The sequence below is a fragment of the Lactuca saligna genome, chromosome 2 (assembly GCF_052625555.1).
Source record: "Lactuca saligna cultivar CGN05327 chromosome 2, ASM5262555v1, whole genome shotgun sequence".
Taxonomy (NCBI): Eukaryota; Viridiplantae; Streptophyta; class Magnoliopsida; order Asterales; family Asteraceae; genus Lactuca; species Lactuca saligna.
The window spans coordinates 145,293,506-145,312,911 of record NC_136418.1 but is presented as its reverse complement, the minus strand read 5'-3'; the positions used below and the strand labels follow the sequence as shown (position 1 = coordinate 145,312,911).

General features: G+C 33.2%; 1 protein-coding gene and 1 long non-coding RNA gene across 2 annotated transcripts; both read right to left on the bottom strand.

The window, feature by feature from the left end:
* Nucleotides 1-214: 214 nt before the first annotated feature.
* Nucleotides 215-2,395, bottom strand: LOC145029188 (transcription factor bHLH18-like). Its single transcript, XM_078977792.1, has 4 exons — nt 2,306-2,395; nt 1,572-2,060; nt 856-1,245; nt 215-399 (listed from the first exon to the last, which is right to left on the bottom strand). Exons 1-4 carry the CDS (start codon nt 2,306-2,308, stop codon nt 325-327), a joined length of 957 nt encoding a protein of 318 aa, XP_078833918.1. The 5' UTR covers nt 2,309-2,395; the 3' UTR covers nt 215-324.
* A 9,533-nt stretch (nt 2,396-11,928) lies between these two features.
* Nucleotides 11,929-18,961, bottom strand: LOC145031960 (uncharacterized). Its single transcript, XR_013677058.1, has 3 exons — nt 18,388-18,961; nt 14,707-17,362; nt 11,929-14,618 (listed from the first exon to the last, which is right to left on the bottom strand). It is a non-coding gene; the product is annotated as an uncharacterized LOC145031960 (long non-coding RNA).
* Nucleotides 18,962-19,406: the final 445 nt, after the last annotated feature.

Sequence of the window (19,406 nt, the reverse complement as noted above, 5' to 3'; positions counted from 1 at the left end):
TTTGGATGTATTTGGGGTAATGTTATATTCAATGTAGATCGGACATAGAAAGGCGTCATTATATATTCAATGAGATTGCCATTATATTCTATTCTTGGATTTCAAGTAGATCTAAATTGTTGTTCAATATACGTTTTATTATTAAAAAGAAAACAAGTTCGGAAAGCCAATGTCCCAAAATCTTGCTGAATGTAAACTAATCTATCAAACCCATTTAAAAATTATACAACATTATATGTAACAAATAATTAATACAAGATAAAAGGAGGGTACATCAAAGGAGGGTCAGATGTAGCGTAAATTTTTAGCTTAATTAAGTACATGTCAATGAAAATTACAAAGAGCTGATTGTAGGCATTTCACAAAATACCTCCTGGTTATGACCATCTGATCACTCATCTGCAAAAGACACCAAGAAAATCATAACCCAAAATTTTAACCATAGGTTATATAAATTAAGAAACTAACCGAGAATATGTTCATCTAAACTATTATTTCCAATATATAGGTGTTCCATAAGATAGCAAATTAAAGAAAGCAATAAAACGACACAAAGAATTAACATTGTTCAGTGGATGTGACCTAAGTCCACCAATAAGAACTAAATAACTATTCTTATACCAGATTGTTTCAAAACGATTACAACTGAATCCTTAATTACCGATAATTATAACCATAAATCTAACAACCATATATAGGCCGAATCCATAGGGTTACTCCAAACACTTATCCCTTTGAGAATCGCCATTAATTAAGGTTTTCTTCACTTTGTTATTGTTTTGTTTACTAAAATTCGAGTCACATAATTAACAATATATACGTTTCATAGTAATTAACCATATACTAATCACATACCTGAGCAGTGATTGTAACTAGATTGGTAGTGTTGGAGAAGGGAAGAATGCCGCAACAAATGTTGGTAATATGAAGTCTCTCCATCTCCGTTAAAGTTTTTAAAACTATCGACGAACTTTTCCCACAGTAGATTCTTAAAAGTATGTTTCGTCCAGAAATTCTTGCTTTGATCTCAGGGTCATTATTAGTGCCGCTGCTAGGGAAGTCTTCCATTTCATGGGAAGAAGCTCCATGGTCTCCATGATTAACATAAAGCTTGGATCTCGTTATGGAAACATTTGATTCATGGATGTTATCTTTTCCACTAATTGTTCCTTCTAGTTCCTTCACACGGGTTTGAAGTTGTATTATGTACTTACTTGCATCTTCCAACACAGTAGCCTTCTCCATCTAAGATAATGGGTAATTAGCAACAATACATACAAAATGAGATGGTCATCCTGGATAATATTAGCTGAAATATAAACCTACTTTTAATTTTACATTGTGTCAAGATTAGTGAATCTGTATACATGATATATGATCCCTAAGTTGCATTCATAAATAACAAATTGGTTTGGAGTTTGCTGATAATAAGGTAATAAGTCATTTATCTTTCCGAGGTAGCTAGCTGAGTTTATTGTGGCTATAAATTAGGGTATATATATGTAACTTTGTTCAATCTAAATTTCTTTCCATATTGAAACTAAAGCGTGCAATAGTATGTAACTTTGTACCTTTTTAACTCCAGGAAGGAGAGCAGACAAGGACATGAAGCGTTGAGCCAACTTCTCTCTTCTCTTTCTCTCTGACAAGACATGTTCTTGAGCTTGTCTATGGTTTCTTCTTGTCGTCTGAACCCTTCTGGTTAGCTCAATAGATCCAAGAAATTCATTGAGACTTGTTTCCTCTTTAGGCGTCATTACGTCAGGGTAATTGAATTTGGATCCTCCATATGGTTTAATATCTTCTGGTGATGTAGGGTTTCCAAAAGATATAGTGAAAGTGCTGGATAAGGAAGCGTAGTTTGGGGGAAAAGGGTTACTTTCAGCTGCCTTATGATCTTCTTTTTGGTCTAGATCTCCATTAATGGAGGCTAGTGGAATAGACTGGTTTACTGAGATCAAATTGGGATGATCTTTGAAGCTTTCTGATGAAAATGAATCAGTATAATAAGAACATGTTTGTTGATGCTGTTTCATGATGTGACAAGGCTCTTCCATTTCCTATCATGCAACGTAGAAACATTTCAGAAAAAATAAAAATAAAAATAGTTTTGATATAACGGGTTATCGCGAGTTGAAGGGTAGATTAATGAATTTGTCATATTAACAAAGACAATCATATCTATCTAGGTAATTCTTCCACAAGTTGTATTGTAAAGATCAGACATGTTTGAACATATTCGCATAAGAAAATTGAAGTGAATCGAAGAATTGCGGAAGAAAAAAGGATGGATCTAAGCTGATACCATGTTATCGTTAGGTCAGAATTGAAAGAGAATTGGCTGAATCTTTGTTTTCATTGACTAAGAATAAGAAAGGGGAAAGCGTCAGTGCTAAGCTAGGCTGTTGAGTTACAAAATGACAATAATGCCCTTCTATGATAAATTACGAAAGTAGCCTTTGGCATTGGTAAAGGTAATCAAGAAATCACATCTACATCAATTAAGAACTCACTGTTGAAGTTAATTGATAGTTTAAGCTCAAATACTCTCGATGTTATTGCTAGCTTCCCGCTAGCGTTTTCCTAATGTTATTGTTGCTGTTAAAATAATAATAATAATAATAATAATAATAATAATAATAATAATAATAATAAATTAAAAAGAAAAAAAAAGCTCTTGAACCAACAAAAAAAAATATTGAATTTAATATATATTTATGGGATTGTTTTTAGTGTTTGGAAAATATCACATTGTGGGTACCCAGGATATTTATTGATTACGAGGAAAGTACTTTTATTTCGACTAACGACATGCATGGTTATAGTACGTAGTTTCTGCCTTCGCGATCCAATCAATTCTTGTTGATGATCTCTCCGAAACTTTTGCATATGATCACGTGGTACGTGAAAAACTTTATCTTTTCTTTTTATTCCTTTTGTAGATATATTATTATTTATTTCATTTTATTGGTTACTCAACAAAATCTTTATCGTTATTAATGAAGTTTACCAATTAGCTTGATTGTTTTTAGTTGTTGTAACATTGATTTTAAGGATCTTTATAGATTTTTGTAGATTTTAAGGGGATATGAATGTCATTTTGTCTTTTTTAGAACAGATTCTAAAGCTTCTTTTTTACGTCAAGTACTACCAAAATAATAGAACAGGAATAATTAATAACTGAAATGTTTATCATTAATGATGAAAAAAGAATAATAATGATGAAATCAAATTGTAGATTGACTGGATGCAGTTAATTGTGTATGTATATATATATATATATATATATATATATATATATATATATATATATATATATATATATATATATATATATATATATATATATATATATATATATATATATATATATATATATGGGAAAAGTGAATATACCCTTAAGGATATATAAGCTTAGGTACTCAAACTTACTATACTATATCGTTTTGTATCATATATATACATTGTAATTGTCCAATATTCTTATAATTCAACTTCTAACTTGATTTACCTCCAAAATTTTTATCAATTTCACATTTATATTCCTCTTACATAATTTTCATTTTTAACTATAATATATAGCCTATTAGGTGTTCGGCAAAAAGACGTGATAAAATTTTGAAACTAATTCAAGTCAATAGTTGAAGTTTAAGAACATTATAATGAATATATTAAACAAAATGGCGTATTATAATGAGTTTGGGTACCTAAGCTTATATACCCTTAAGGGTATATTCACTTTTCCATATATATATATATATATATATATATATATATATATATATTGTGTAATGGAAACATTAACCACGATATTATATCACATTTATAAAATCACAGTTTCATGTTTTTATTTAGTTGCTATAAAAAAAAACCACATTAGAAGTTTATTATCTCAATAAGTTGTTCTCATATCCATATGTGGCTTGTTCACTAGAAGCATATATATTTTGTCTCGCAACAAATAATTCCATCGATTTTTGCTCCTCCATAGGTGTGTATATATTATTAATTCACAGGCGATAGACTTAGCTGTCTAGAATTGGTTCTATGGTACGTATTTAAACCCTGAGGTGTGTTGGACTCATTAGTAAATAAAAAACAAATTGGTATCTAATACATCTACATTATAATGCAAGAGAAATATATTAACATAGCTAGAAAGGGTTTTTGAAGGCTATATATTGTACCAGTTATTTCTAAATCAAGAACTAGCAACTCTTACCAGGTCAGGCTGCCATACGGTGGATGGAATATCCATTATAACTGTCTTTGTCTTATCTTGATAGCTTTATATTACACACGGCAATGATATGAAGTTTCTGCAACAAATAGACACTAGCTCGTTAGATAGATCGATGTACAAAGTTCTAAGCAAATAAGCATTTTTATGATTATTTGTGCCTTTTACAATAATGATTTCTGTGTTCATCCAACTTAACAAAGTTAATTATTATCCATTGAGAAATCTGTTTGGTTTACTTAGATCCAAGGTTGTAGAACTCGTTACTCGGTACTTATTCGGCCGACTACTGAGTAACGAGTACTCATGAGTACTTGGGGAGTACTCGGATTCGGTAGTTCACATAGAAATATTTTTAGGGAACTTATATATGTTAAAATAATAAATTAAAATCTTAAACTGATTGAAATATATAATAAAATTAAGTACATGTGAATACATAAAAATTGAAACACACATAATGATCTAACTTCGTGAATAATTACTAAAAATTCAAGATATATATAATAATAATGACATTTATATATTAAACAATAAATCGTTAAATATATTATACATATTAATCACCGAGTTGATCAGGTTTTACAACTCTGCTCAGTTCAGTAAGATACCGATCGGGATGTACTCGGAATTCTGTAACTCGCATCGGTAAGGGACCGAGTAGCGAGTACTCTGAGAAGTAATCGGCAAACTCGGCGAGTTTTATAACACTATTTAGACCAGTAATTAACATGCACGCTTCCTTAAAAGAATGTGCTATATATATGAGATAAAAATGTTCATGACTTGTGAGTAAATGTGAGTAAATGCTTTAGCAACTTAATAATAAAAACATTGTGATCAGGCACAACTCAATGAAAATATGAAAACAATATCTATGCTATTTACTAAAGTAAAGTTTCACAATTCAAAAGTCAGGATTATAACATGCCAACACATTTTTTGGAAAATATATATTTCAATATATAAGCATGTTCCAAAATTAATCATATATATATGCAAAAATCTTTTATATCTTATGTCAACAGTGGTCTCACTGAATGCATGACAAGCTGCTGAAGGATATTGGTGGGCTTATGAAGGTATTAACAATCTTAGTGACCATACTATCAACAATAAAATGTCCAAATATTTCCTGTTTATGCTGCGCTGCAGAATATTTTTTGGAAACATCATTAATTAATTATGCTTTCTCTATTGGATCAGAAGTATGAATCGTATTTTGATTTCAGATAAACAAACCTAGATTTCACAGATCAGTCTTCAACTGGTTAAAAATTAGAAGAATTGGTGTCTTTAATTTTCAAAAATGTAGCCACCAGAAAAGGGAATGTATCAATTACATGTATCTCGAGCTAGCTACATGGTAGCCTTTTATCTAAAACGTTCTTCTTGCTGTTCAAAAAAAAAAAAAAAAAAACCTAGATTTCAAATACTTCACTTCCAACTTGAATTGTAAACTAACTTCAAATGTTCTAATACTTTTTTTACAGTTTAGATAAATAAGAAAAAACTCAGATCCAGTTTAGGACACCATATATTGGTTTGATGTCCGATGTTATATTTTGGATTATACAAACACACACACACATAGGTAGATATTCAAAAGTACACTAATTTACTAGAAATGAAGTTATTCGCTTACAGGTTCAAAGCAAACTTAGTTATACTTATGAAAACGAAATTGCATGCTCAATCAGTGTTCTTGTTAAAATGGAAAATAAATCAAAATGTCTCAATAACTTCTGATATCGGCAAATATGCAAAATAACTAAAATTCTATAATTAGATCATCTTTTCTAATCCAAAAAAATTCCTAGATTTAGATCCAAATAACTCAAACTAATTAGTCGCAAAAGAGTTCCAGACTTTATGTTTTGACAAACGATATTGAAGAGACAAGTTTTACAAAACTGAAAATATTATTCTCTCACAATTTAAACACTTTGCAAGATTAAAAATGATGTCTTTCTGCAAACACAAAAACCAAAATAAGGAATGATTATATAAGAAACTATATATGTAGAAGCCTCATCGATTTCTGAACTCGATCAGTGACGTGGGATCTAATCCCAATTTGATATAAGTTCCATGAAACTAGCTAGTGAGGAACTTGTTCAAAATACATACCTGTACGTTTACTTTGACCTATTCAAAGAACCAATTATGCTCCTCGCATAGATCGTTAGCAGAAGTCTCGAAGTTTCATAAATGTATTGTGTTCATTATTGAAACAACCAAGTGATTTGATAGGTTTTTACAAATAAGCAAGAATTCCAGAAAGAAATTTGAGGGAAAAGGAGATTCGACTACGTACCTTAGCAAAAGCTTTAATTATCGATATTTTCTTTTGCTCCCGAATAGCAAATATTTGCGATTTTAGTCTCATGTATTTATTTATAGCTAACACAAGGGTCTTCAGTCAATTAGTCTTCAGTCTTCACGAAGAACCAAGAGCGCTGCAGGGTTTTCATGATATTATATGGTAATTAATGATTTAAAATACTATATATTCAGGTCGGATGTATGAGAAATATCATGTTAGCTTAACTTAAATTACACTATTAGGAAAGGTGGACGGTTAGAGCATTTTAGGTTTTTTTTTATAACTTATTATTTTATTACTATTTTTTATTTTTATTATTATTTTTTTAATAAGCACTTACTTTCACAACTTATACATATAATCTTTTCTATTTTAACAATATTTTAATCTAGCCTTTTCGTTATAACTTATAATTATAAATTAGTTTTAAATGTTTTTTATTTCTTTACTATTTAATTATTTTTATTAAATATTAATAACATCCTATTCATAAAATATAATTTTTATGACGATAATATAATATTTTTAATATTTTTATTTTATATTTTAACTATAACATAATTACTGTTTGTGTTTTACTTACATAAATAATGAACCGATATTTATATATTCTTATTCAATAATTATTTTTGTTAAAAAATAAACTAATTAAATAAAAAAATTATAAAACATTTTAGAAAGATAAGAATAAACTAGTTAAATTCATCAAAAAAGCTATTTAACAAGCTTAACCATTGGAGTAATATTTTCTATAGAGGTCAAAATTAATGGAATTGTGATGAGACACTTATTTATAATGTAATCACTAGAGATGCTCTTACTTTAGAAATTATAATGGTGATTTTAGTATCATCACGTGATATTTTATATAATTGGAAATGACATATAAGCTAAGGACTTATTGTATGTAGTTAACTAATATTGTTCAAAATACTAAAAAAAAAAATACATCAACCATCATTGTCATAATCATCTTCTCCTTCTTCTTCTTCTTCTTCTCCTCCTCCTTCTTCTTCCATCATTTCGACAAATTGTTGAGAGGTATTTGTTTGTGTGTTATAGTTGAATAGAAATGTAAGAAGTGGTGGTGGTTGAAAATTCTAAATACATGCCGCCAATGATCCATTATATTGTTGTAAATGTTCTTGCATTTGTTGTGCATCAAATTGGGATTGAGATTGGGGTTGAAATTGAGATGATTTGGAAGTGGAAGGCCGTTCATTTGGAATTAAACTGAAATTGGAGGTTGGTCTCCTACTCACCCCGCGAGCATGTCCACATCTCGTCCTAAGGGCACGTTCTAAACATTCTTCCTTGTTTACTTCTCTGTCTTCCCCAACCTCGTTTTGCATTTTCTCATATTCCTTTTGAATTTTCTCATAAAATAAAGTAAACAATTAACATACATTAATTAAACAAACAACTAAACTTAAACATTAAAATAATAATATTTCTTAAATAAGAAACTGTAATTAATAATAATATATTTAAACAACACATTCATTTCGTTTATCATTTACCCAGTCTTTTTCTGCTCGACTTGTACACCAACCTGAACCTTCTTTGTAGCGCATTTGTCTCCAACCCTCAATATGATGCGAGTTGATTCCCATTTTTTCCTATAATAAGTGAAAAAACAATAAATATATTCATACAAATGTTAATAAAAATTTTAAATAATACTAGTGTATTTTATTACCTTTAAATGACATCGTTGAGCATAAGGTCTACATCCGTGAGCACTTGTGTGCGGAAGTTTTGACCTAGTAACTTTATTTTGGATTGACGTGCGTTTGTATTCCTCGGTAAAAAACAATAAATCAATCATATCATTCCAAGCTTCGGCGGTCCAATCAGGTGGTGAATATCTTCTTGCCCTTTCCAAATTATGATACCCACCAACTCTATCAAAATGTTTTTTTATCTGATACTTGGACTCTCGATAAGCTCTTTGCATATCTGCTTGGATACCCACTTGAAGGGGTTCCCATAAGTTTGTTCCCTGATATCTATTAATATCAAAAAAAAAAAAGTCTGCAAAAAGAAAAATATATTTGATTAGTAAAAAATATTTAATAAGCGTACAATTCCATACATATAAAATATATTGTATATTTACCTCTAGTTCGGGATATAAATCATCTTTGTAATTAGTAGGAACACGACGCCAAGTATGATAATGCAACGATACCTGTAATCTCACTAGTTTTGAGATCAGTCTAACAAACATTTGCCTTTTGTCCCCTATAAATCGATACGTCCACTCGGAGATATCAATTGTCAAATCCAAAGGCCTATACTTGTTTTTTTTCATACTCATCGTACAAATTTAAGTTTCTCCATTTGCCACGCACATTCACATTCACAGTCTTCGCTTGTGCTATATTTATATATGTAATTGGAAATTTAGAAATTTAAAACCTTAATATTTCTAATACTTAAAAATTTCATATAACTTACAAGATTGGCAACCCGATGGTACACCACGTGCAACCCTGTGTGGAGGTCTATTCCCACCGTCTCCTCTGTGTCCCCTCGTGACTTCTGCCATCTATTTAACAAATATTATAAACATTCAAAATATATAATAAAGCTACAAATAAGCAACATTTCAAAATTTAACAAACATTCAGGATATATAATAACAATACCATACCGTCAATCAGATTCATCACTAGAATAATATACATGTACAACATCATCATCACTATCCTAGTTTTCATTATTTATTTCTTCATCTGAAGAGTATGTATCATCAGCGTCACCGTCATTGAAATTGTTTACTACAAACCAATGCAATGGTTTTTTTGGCCTATTTACAAAGTTCAGCGATTTTCTTAGCCAACATTGTTCGATATTGTGATGAGAACATAGAAAATTGCCTTTTTGGAAGGTCGGGATCATCATTTCTATCAGCACTGTTGAATTTAGTTTGCATACCCTCATGATATATAGACTAGAATATCAAAGCTTCGTTTGCAACATAACCCTCTGCTATTGAACCTTCTGGTTTGACTTTGTTTCTGACATAATTTTTATGTTTTTTCATATATCTTTCAAAAGGATACATACATCTCATGTATACAGGCCCTCCAAGAATGGCTTCATTAGGTAAATGAAGAATAAGATGAATCATTATGTCGAAAAATGTTGGAGGATATATCAACTCAAGATTGCATAAGATCTTCACCAATTTTGTTCTGGCATTTCTCATGTCGTTAACATCTAATGACCGCTCACAATTTTTTTTACAGAACGTACACAGGTCAATGATTGTTCTTGAAACATTTGCTGGGAGACATGCTCGAACCCCTATATGTAGCAATCATTGCATGAGGATGTAATGATCGTGAGACTTCAACCCAACCAAATTTGATTCAGTATCATTAACCTTCTTCTTAAAGTTCGATCCAAAACCATCAGGTAGTCTCACTCCTTTAATGAATTAACAGAAACGTTGTCGATCAATTGGTTTGAAAGAGTAAGAAGCATTTAGGAGTATTCCTTTCTTCTAGTTTTCTTCCTTGTTGTGTTTCTTCATCTTCTTAACTTTTTCTTTTGACCATTGATCTCGTCTAATGCTGTAACACCTGTAGATCCGGGCTAGTCAATTTAGAGACGATAAGCATCAAAAATGACTTTTTGATAGAAGATTATTTAGAATCATTACTCTTACCTAAGTTTTAGTATATGTTACAAGGATTCCGTACATATAAAGAACGCCGAAATCTGAGTTATAACGAAGAAGTTATGACATGTCGAAGTTTCGCGACAGAACCGACACGACACAGCGCGATGTAAATAGTGAATTTAGTTAGAGAGATATTTAGCCTGAGTGATCTAAACGAATGTTGTAGAGTTCGTTAAACCGAGAAAGTGCATAAAAAGAACACCCAAATCTGACATTGTATGAGGAAGTTATGATTTTTCGAAGTTTCGGCTTAATAGTGTACAACTCGAAGTTTGAATATCAGATCGAGCGATATTTAGCCGAAACAATCTAAACGAGAATTGAAGATCTCGTTGATAGTAGTCCAACGGTGAAAAGACAGACAAAAACGGATGACAAATGAAGAAGTTATGAGTTTATAACGGAGTTTTCCTGTTCCGGCCTACTAAAAATAATATAGTAAAAATAATGTCAAAATTAGCCAACGGAATCTAAATGAGAGTTGTAGAGCATAGTCTCACCTACGCGTGGATATAAAGAACGTCGAAAACGGAGCTCACATGTGAAAGTTATGAATTTATGAAGTTTGGGGCTTGAACCCCAAGGTTGTGTTAGAGCTCACGAGGTAAGCATATGTAGCTCACGAGGCGAGCATTAGTTGCTCACGAGGTGACCAAATGATGGACGTCTTGCGGGGCAAGTGGCCATGATGAACGCAATGACGTATCGAGCTCACGAGGTGAGCATATGTAGCTCACGAGGTGAACATATGTGGCTCACGAGGTGAACCCAAAAAATTCACCCTATAAATAAAATTCAAGGGGCAGTCGAGTTTAGTTGCTCATCTCTTACTCTCCTACTCCCGATACACTCTCTAAGCCCTATTTTAACTCCTGAAGCCCCGATATCATCCCGAGACCTGAAGCGAGTCCCGAAGCCTGAAGATCCCGAGAATTGAAATTCCCGAGCCGAAGCTCTGCCTGCGAGAATCCGGTTTTTGTGAAGATCTTCCAGATCTACCGAAGAATACTACTTTTACAAGTCGTAGTGCTGTCCGAGAATCGTCTAATCAAGTGAGTGTATAGTCACTTTCATCTTACACATAGATATGAAGTATTTTATAAAATACGTGTTATGTGTATATATTGTTGTTTATATGTGTGAGTGTATAGTTACTTTCTTCTAACACATAAATATGTAGTATTTGCTATTAAATACGTGCTATGTGTTATGTATTGTTTGTTTATTTGAGATGGGTGTGGAATAGATGTTTTATACATGTTTTAATGATTTAAACCGTATATGTATTTTATATCTACAAATATGTTGGATAGAACATGGGTAGATGAAATACCTGGTGACTATGAGACGTAGTGCCTATTGTGTAAACCCTGGTGACTATGTGACGTAGTGCCTGTTGTATAAACCCTGGTAACTATGAGACGTAGTGCCTATTGTGTAAACCCTGGTGATGATGCGATTTCGTGCCTATTCAGTAAGCCTTGGTGATGATGCGACTTCGTGCCTATTCAAATCATATGATTGAAGTCACTACCAAGAAGTCACAACATGAAATTGGAGAAACTAGGGTTCTAGCCACAACTGGCTAGAACAAGATCACAAGTTTAAAAGATGGAAACAATGTGCAATTACAACTTACAAATACTAGAAATAATGTTTCCAAATGATTACTGATGAAACCCTTGCAAAAACCATCGAAATCCCCTCACAAAATGCGCTTTGATATGATGTGTGTTCCCCCAATGACCCAAATCCTGAGATATGAAAAATAGGAAAAAAAACTGCCAAAAGGCAGTTTTTGGGACGAACACGGCCCGTGTCAAAATAGAGCAAATCAACACGGGTCATGTTGAATGGAAAATGGTCTTCAATCCTCAATTCCAACTCCAAAGTTTGATGCTCATAACTGCTCAGCAAGGCCAACACGGCCCGTGTCAAATTAGGCTAAGCTGACATGAGTCGTGTTCCGTGAAGTCAACAGCTCCCATTCTGGTCAACACGGCCCGTGCCCATCCTGCACTGTAAATCCAAAACGGGTCGTGTATTCCTCTATCATCGGGTCCAAACTCGATTTTTTCAACTTTTCCGTTCTTCTCACCAATGCTTCCCGACACCTCTTAAAGCATGTTCCAACCTCCGGTTTACCTGAAAAAGACATTAAAGTGTGCAAATCATGTTGTTCTAGACACTAACATGGATATGATGAAATGCAAGACAAATGAAGAACAATTATGCTAAACAGATGCATAAAAAAGGGACTAAAAGATGTGAAAAAAGGTGCATAAAATGCACCTAACAGCCGCAAAGAAAACTCATGCATTCCTGAGCACATAAATCTGATGAAAACTTGCTATGTATCCTCGTGTCGGCCAAGTCCTGAACCTAAGCCTCGCATACTCGATCCGTAAATCCCTATGAACTATTCTTCCAACACCATAAACTCGAATATATCGATGATCCTGCAAGCAAAATGCCTAGTTCTCCCCACTTAGGATTCGAACTATCACTACTGGCATTGCAAATAAACCATATCTTAAACTGTGTCAACCAGGTACATACCATCCCTGACTCTTGGAATGTATAACACAACGCAAGAGGATATTCTAGATAAAGACCAAGAAACTCAAGGAGATTTCGATTCTTAGATAGATACTTCAGAAACTTCCAATCATAACCACCTCTAACATCAAGAATCCCATGTAGATATAGAAGAAATAATTCTGACAGTTCATTCATAACACTGATTCTCTACATAGCGACAATTGGATTACCACTTACTTTGTCCACAAATCCCCAACCATCAATTCACCGCGAGGATCATTCATATATACAAGGGGCATCACTCTCTTAGTCGGGATACATCGAGACAACAAAATTTGTCGCTCCCGATTCACTTCCCCGATCACTTGAAACCATCTTCTAGCACCTGACCTGCCTGAATCCAAAGAAATTATACCCTTGATCTCATCTCAAGGCAACCATACCATAAGAATACTCTTGTGTATTCCGACACTGCCATACTGCCGCCCAAAAACCGCAACTATCTAGCCCCATGATGGGTCTACATCCCAACTCTGTAAATCACATGTTTGCTCTCACTTTCCTCCAAATGTGGAAAGATTGAAGAACAAATCCACTGTAGTCGATTGTGACATTTGAATCCATCTACCAATCACTCAACCTCCTGATGCGATCATCGAGTCGTTCATAACGATCGCTTCATTCTTAAGTCTCACGACTCAACTGGCACTACCTTGAGTAAGGCCCTTGAGACCTCAAAATCAACTTTTTTACCTACGTCTGCACCATTCAAGCCGAACCTGACATGACCACTAAGGTCCAAACAATCACCAAACCCATCCTCAGCCTGAACAATCATAACAAAAAGATCAACAGATACGGAAACACAACTATTAATCATGGTATCAACCATACTATCTACCATCAACCATCTCCTTAGAATCGTCGTGACTTCCATCAATTCGATTACAGATCTTACGCTTCCAGTAGTACGGGCCTAATACTACCTTCCACACCTATCCATACTTTCCTCAAGAATCACCATGAATCCTCTACGTAACAAATCATGTTGATACTCCCAAAACCAGCTAAACAGCATACTACCTACTCCAAAGTACTCTTTAGGCTCTCTTAGGGTCCCCACGCCACTCATGAAACTTCCACCAACCCTGTAGATGCTCATGCATGCTAATCATACATAATGCTAGATTCCATAGACAATTGAATACATGATTCTACGCTAAGCCCACAACCAGACAAGGAACATGAAATAAGGCTAGATAAAACATTCCCAGACTATAAATCTTAGTTATGTACAACTATTATGTACACACTAAGCAACTACAATAATGATGTCAATTCCATATAACATACAAGAAATTCTCTTAGGTTGTTAGGCATCAAACATCAGGCAATTCTATCATGCAATCCCCGAAGATCCCTAAACTAATACTAGCATGTTGTTCTATCATAATCATCATAACACTATGGACATCTTGAGGTATACTTTCTTGCTCCGGATGATCATACACATCTCATCCTTCCTTGGTTACTTTTGAAAATAATTTGAAAACCTTTACAAATCCTTAGTTTGAGTTTGGATTTACATGAATGCTTATCAAATTCTCTCAAACCAGGGCTCTAATACAAACTTGTAACATCCGAAAAATCAAGGAAAAACTTTCATTCTTAAAACCATTTTAATGAATTCATAAATATTTCAAAACTTTGTTCCAAAAGCCATAATCGTTAATTATAGTATCCCAAAATCATTTATCAATAAAATATCCAAGGATGATGTGCACAATCGCGTCTTCTCCTTGCCCGATCATCTGATGTACCTGAAACCATGAAATCAAATTGTAAGGCAAAGCTTAGTGAGTTCCCTCGAAGTACCACACATAACCATACATATAACATCATGCATACATGAGCCTTTAGCTTGACTGGACCACCTCATAGACAGGCCTACAACCCATCTGGACCGCTCTTCGAGCCTTTAGCCTCATTGGACTGCCTCATTAGGCCTACAACCTATCCGGATTGCTCTCGGGCCTTTGGCTTGACTGGACCGCCTCACAGGGATTACAGTCTATCCGGACCGCCCCAGTTATCTTGGCCTTCAACACAAAGCAGGACCGCCTCAACCGAAAAATAACAATAACGTGTCAACATATACAATAACACTCATTAGAAAGCAAATACATGTAATCATATAGATCTACCAATCTATCACAAATCGTGTAACATACGGGTAATGATACACATCTATCAATCTATCATAGATCGTGTAACATACGGCTAATGATACACATCTACCAATCTATCACATATCCAGTAAACACATGAAAATATATACAAATCTACCAGTCTATCATCTAACCAACATAACATCATCCAATATACCAGGATACATAATCTAGTGGGCCGGTATTGGTACCTTCGATCCATAAATACAACGAGGAAAACTCACTTGTATCACAAAGCAGACTAAAACCTTGCTCAATGTCGCGTCGACCACAACTAACAGATGTCACTGCTAAGGATGGGTGTTAAACACCTCCTATCAATGCACACAAGGAAAACCATAAGTCTACCTTCTAAAAATAGAAATTTGACCAAAAGTCAACAAAAAATGTTGACTTTAGGCAACCACCATGTCGTGGCCCTCATTGGCTACGTCGTGGCCCTCATACAACTAGACATACGAGAAATTCCTCATTGTCACACAGTGGTGATCTATGGCCATGTCGTGGGCACTAGGTTTCTAGCAGCTTAAAGGATTAAGCCGCTTTCCTCAATTCCAAGAGCTCCAAAGCTTAGATATGGTCTATTCTATGGTCTAAATGGATAAAGTTTCCAACTTTATCCATTAAGACTCCCAAGCAGATCAAGATCTTTAACCCTAAGTCCAAATAAATCCAAATACCACAATGTCTTTACCGTTAATCCCTTAATATGAAAAGTCCTTAATCCAATTACTTTAGAAGGGTTTTGTAATACCAGATCCATCATAAAGATGGAAGATTTATAGACATGTATGTCCAATACATGTCTATAATCGATTTTAGGTCAAAATGAGCTCTAAAGATCAAAACTCAAGAAAATGATGAGAACTTTCACCAAGGAGTAGATATACAACATATGATGCTCTTGGGACTCATGAAAGTCATAAAGTTGCCAAGCCAACTTTATGAGTTCCTTCCTTTCAAACTTGATCAGACATGAAGGACATAGCACAATATTCAAGATCTAGCCACTTTAAGCCATAAAGCAAGGAACTTGGACACTTATATTGGTCTAGAGATGTCGAAAATAGATCTTCATTTCAACCAAGAAGCACCACAGTCCTTTCCAATGCCTCTTCGTTCTTCACAAGCAACCAAGCTCACCAAAATGGAATCACAACTCTCAAGGAGGAATTAGGGTTAGGGATTTTGAAACTTGAGGGTGATGGAGGTTGATAAGGAACCCTAAAAATGACTTATAGGGGTTTAAATATGAAGAAAACCCTAAAAGAATCATGGGCTTGGGCTAGGACAACTGCCATACCGTGGAAACCTTTGGTCACGCCGTGGCGATCCAATAACATACGCGATCCATTAAACAATTTCCATGTCATGGCCCTTCTTAGCCACGTCGTGCTACATGATTTCATCCAAAGCTTCATCTTTGGTCCCTGATAAAAGTAATCTTAACTAGTCTGGAACATGGGTGTTATAGTAGCTATTGTTTATTTGTCACCATGTAATGCTTTATCAATTAAATATACAAACTATTAATGGTTATTTAGTAATAGGTGAACGAGTTCACCAAATGGGTACTATTCCCTTGAATGACAATCTTACCCTGGTGATTGTACTTGAATTTACAGTTATGCTAAATGCAAAAAACAACTACAATGAATGTAGGATGGTATAATGAACAATAAATAAGTTTGTATGTGTTTGTATAATTGGAACAAATGAATGATATATGTACAAAAATAAATGAATTTCATAGTGCAATGCTATAACTGGATTGAATTTGGTTATCTAAAAAAAGAGTATTACGTATTCCATAGAAGTAGCTCCCATCGTTAATTGAAACATATAGATAGCCAACAAAATTCTATATTTTACGGTTAATAGTTATTGGGAAATAATTCTTATTTTATGTGAACAAATTACAAAATGATGATATAGAAGAAAGTAAAAATAAAAAAATTCTATTACACCGGTTCATCGTCCACCGGACGTGTATAACAATAGTTGGAACTATTATGATAATTTATGACATCGTGGATTCGATCCTTATTTGTCTTAACTATCTAGTATCTTTGTAACACCTATCTTGTATACATTAGAATGCTATGGTTTATAAAACATTTTTTGTTAATGGGGTCCATTTATAAAATATGGTCCCGAAATATTCTCCTTGCATTTACAAATACATTTGTAAAAATATTCCTTCGGGTATTACAACCGATACAATAAACCACAGTAAAGCTACAAGGATACTTACTTCATGGAAGTTATGCCAAATTTTTATCCACTGGCTCTTTGCTATCTGTCTCCACTCAACTCTCTAGGTTGTATCCTGATACCTGTAATACATGGTATTTCAAACAAAATACGTAAGACAAAATTGTCTCGTACGCTACATGGATTTAGACACAAAATCATTTGATAAAACCAAACATGCATTTATAAACATCAGGCAAAACATGTCCTCACTCAATACAATTCTTTCGGGCCTTCCTGATTCTCAACTATATGTTGAATCTAATGTCAATAAGGACCACCTCAAATTGGGTTAGTCACATAAGTGACAACACTTGTCTCATAAAGTGACAATAATATACACCCCTAATTGGGTTGGTCACATGAAGTAACAAGAAAATACTAATATTGTAAGTACAATTCCTTAATATTTTTGAATAACCCATATAACAATTTGTAGCTATCTAACGATTACTCATAAAAGAGTTCATTTATCCAAAATCATTTATCTTTCAAAACCATTTACTTACTCTTTTAGAAAAATAGTTCCTTTATTTTCTAGATAAAACTTATTTCTTTTGAAACTAGAAACTTTCACAAATTATTTTCAAACATTTCATAGAAAACATTGCTAATATGCCATGTATCCCAAATGGGAAAATCCACATGTACCCACCTGGTCAGTTAGTGAAGACTAACTTCTAGCCTCACATTATCTCTTAGCTTAAACACTGGTCCAACCTATCTAGACAAATACCAAGTTCCACGAAACTTGTATCAAGACACTTAGGAACTTATTTATTTATATATATTATAGTGATCTTTTCCTGATCACTAAGACAACTGGGTAACCATTTGTTACCAAATTACTAAGCTCATCAAAACCATTACCAAATGGCTTAACTCTGTAAGTCAATAGTCCAATCTTACGGTAAAAAATCTTGTAAATTAGGGTTTACAACCATTGTTACCCAATCGAGAGTTCCACCACATAAACTCTTTATTAGTTTTACCAATTAGTTCATAATAAAACCATATTACGAACTTTAAATACTATATCGGGTTATCAGCCCTTTATGACTTAATACTTACATAAATAAAATTACATATTAACAAATTGAGAGAATACCTTAGCCCAAACGACAATCGTGCCCTTGCTAAAAGGCCTCACGACCTCTTTCTCAAAGTTGTAATCATTGCTCCTCGAATTAAAAGCTTGTCTTTGACGTCGGTATCCAGATAATCAAAGCTCGTACCAATTTTCTAACCTTTTGAGAGCACAATCTCTTCAAAACCTTCGACTTTCACCCCTTTCATGCATATTGTTCTTGGGGAAGCTTTAGTATCAGATGGGGTTAAATAATACGACTTAAGCATTTTTTTTTGCAAAGTTGGTTAGGATGCATTGCATCCTTCTAAAAGGTGCACCGTGTTTTCGCAATAAATTATTTCATTTTCGAATGGGGTAACTTCTTTATACGAACTAGGATTTTGACAAACTTTACATCCATGGAACACGTCTCGGAGTGTACTACAACTTTATTTTAACAAAAATTTTCTATAAGCTTATTAATTGTCTCTTATAATACAATAGGTACAAGGATATACATATTACATTTTCAAAAACTTTGACATTTCACTACTTGAGTTTACCATTGAATGTATTTAGACCAAATATATTCTATAACAAATAGTTTGAGATATTTGGATCGTTACAACTTTAAGATTATTTTTATACACACAAAAAACTATGATCGTAGCTATTATATATATATATATATATATATATATATATATATATATATATATATATATATATATATAAGGTGTGATACTATTATAGGTAAAAAGTAAAATACATGCTATTATAGATAAAAACTAAAGTATTTTGCTATTAAGGATAAAAATGTAAGTATACTTTTTTATTGGAAAGAATAATACAATATGTTGCTATTATGGATAACAATGAGGTATGTTGCTTTTATATATACAAAATAAAGTATATTGCGATTATTAGATAAAGTTAAAGACGAAGTATGTTGCATTATAGATAGAAAATATAAATATATTGTATGTAGTGGTAAAATGAATATAATACGTTTGTTTATTTTATGTATAAAACTAAAGTGTTTCTATTATTGGATGAAA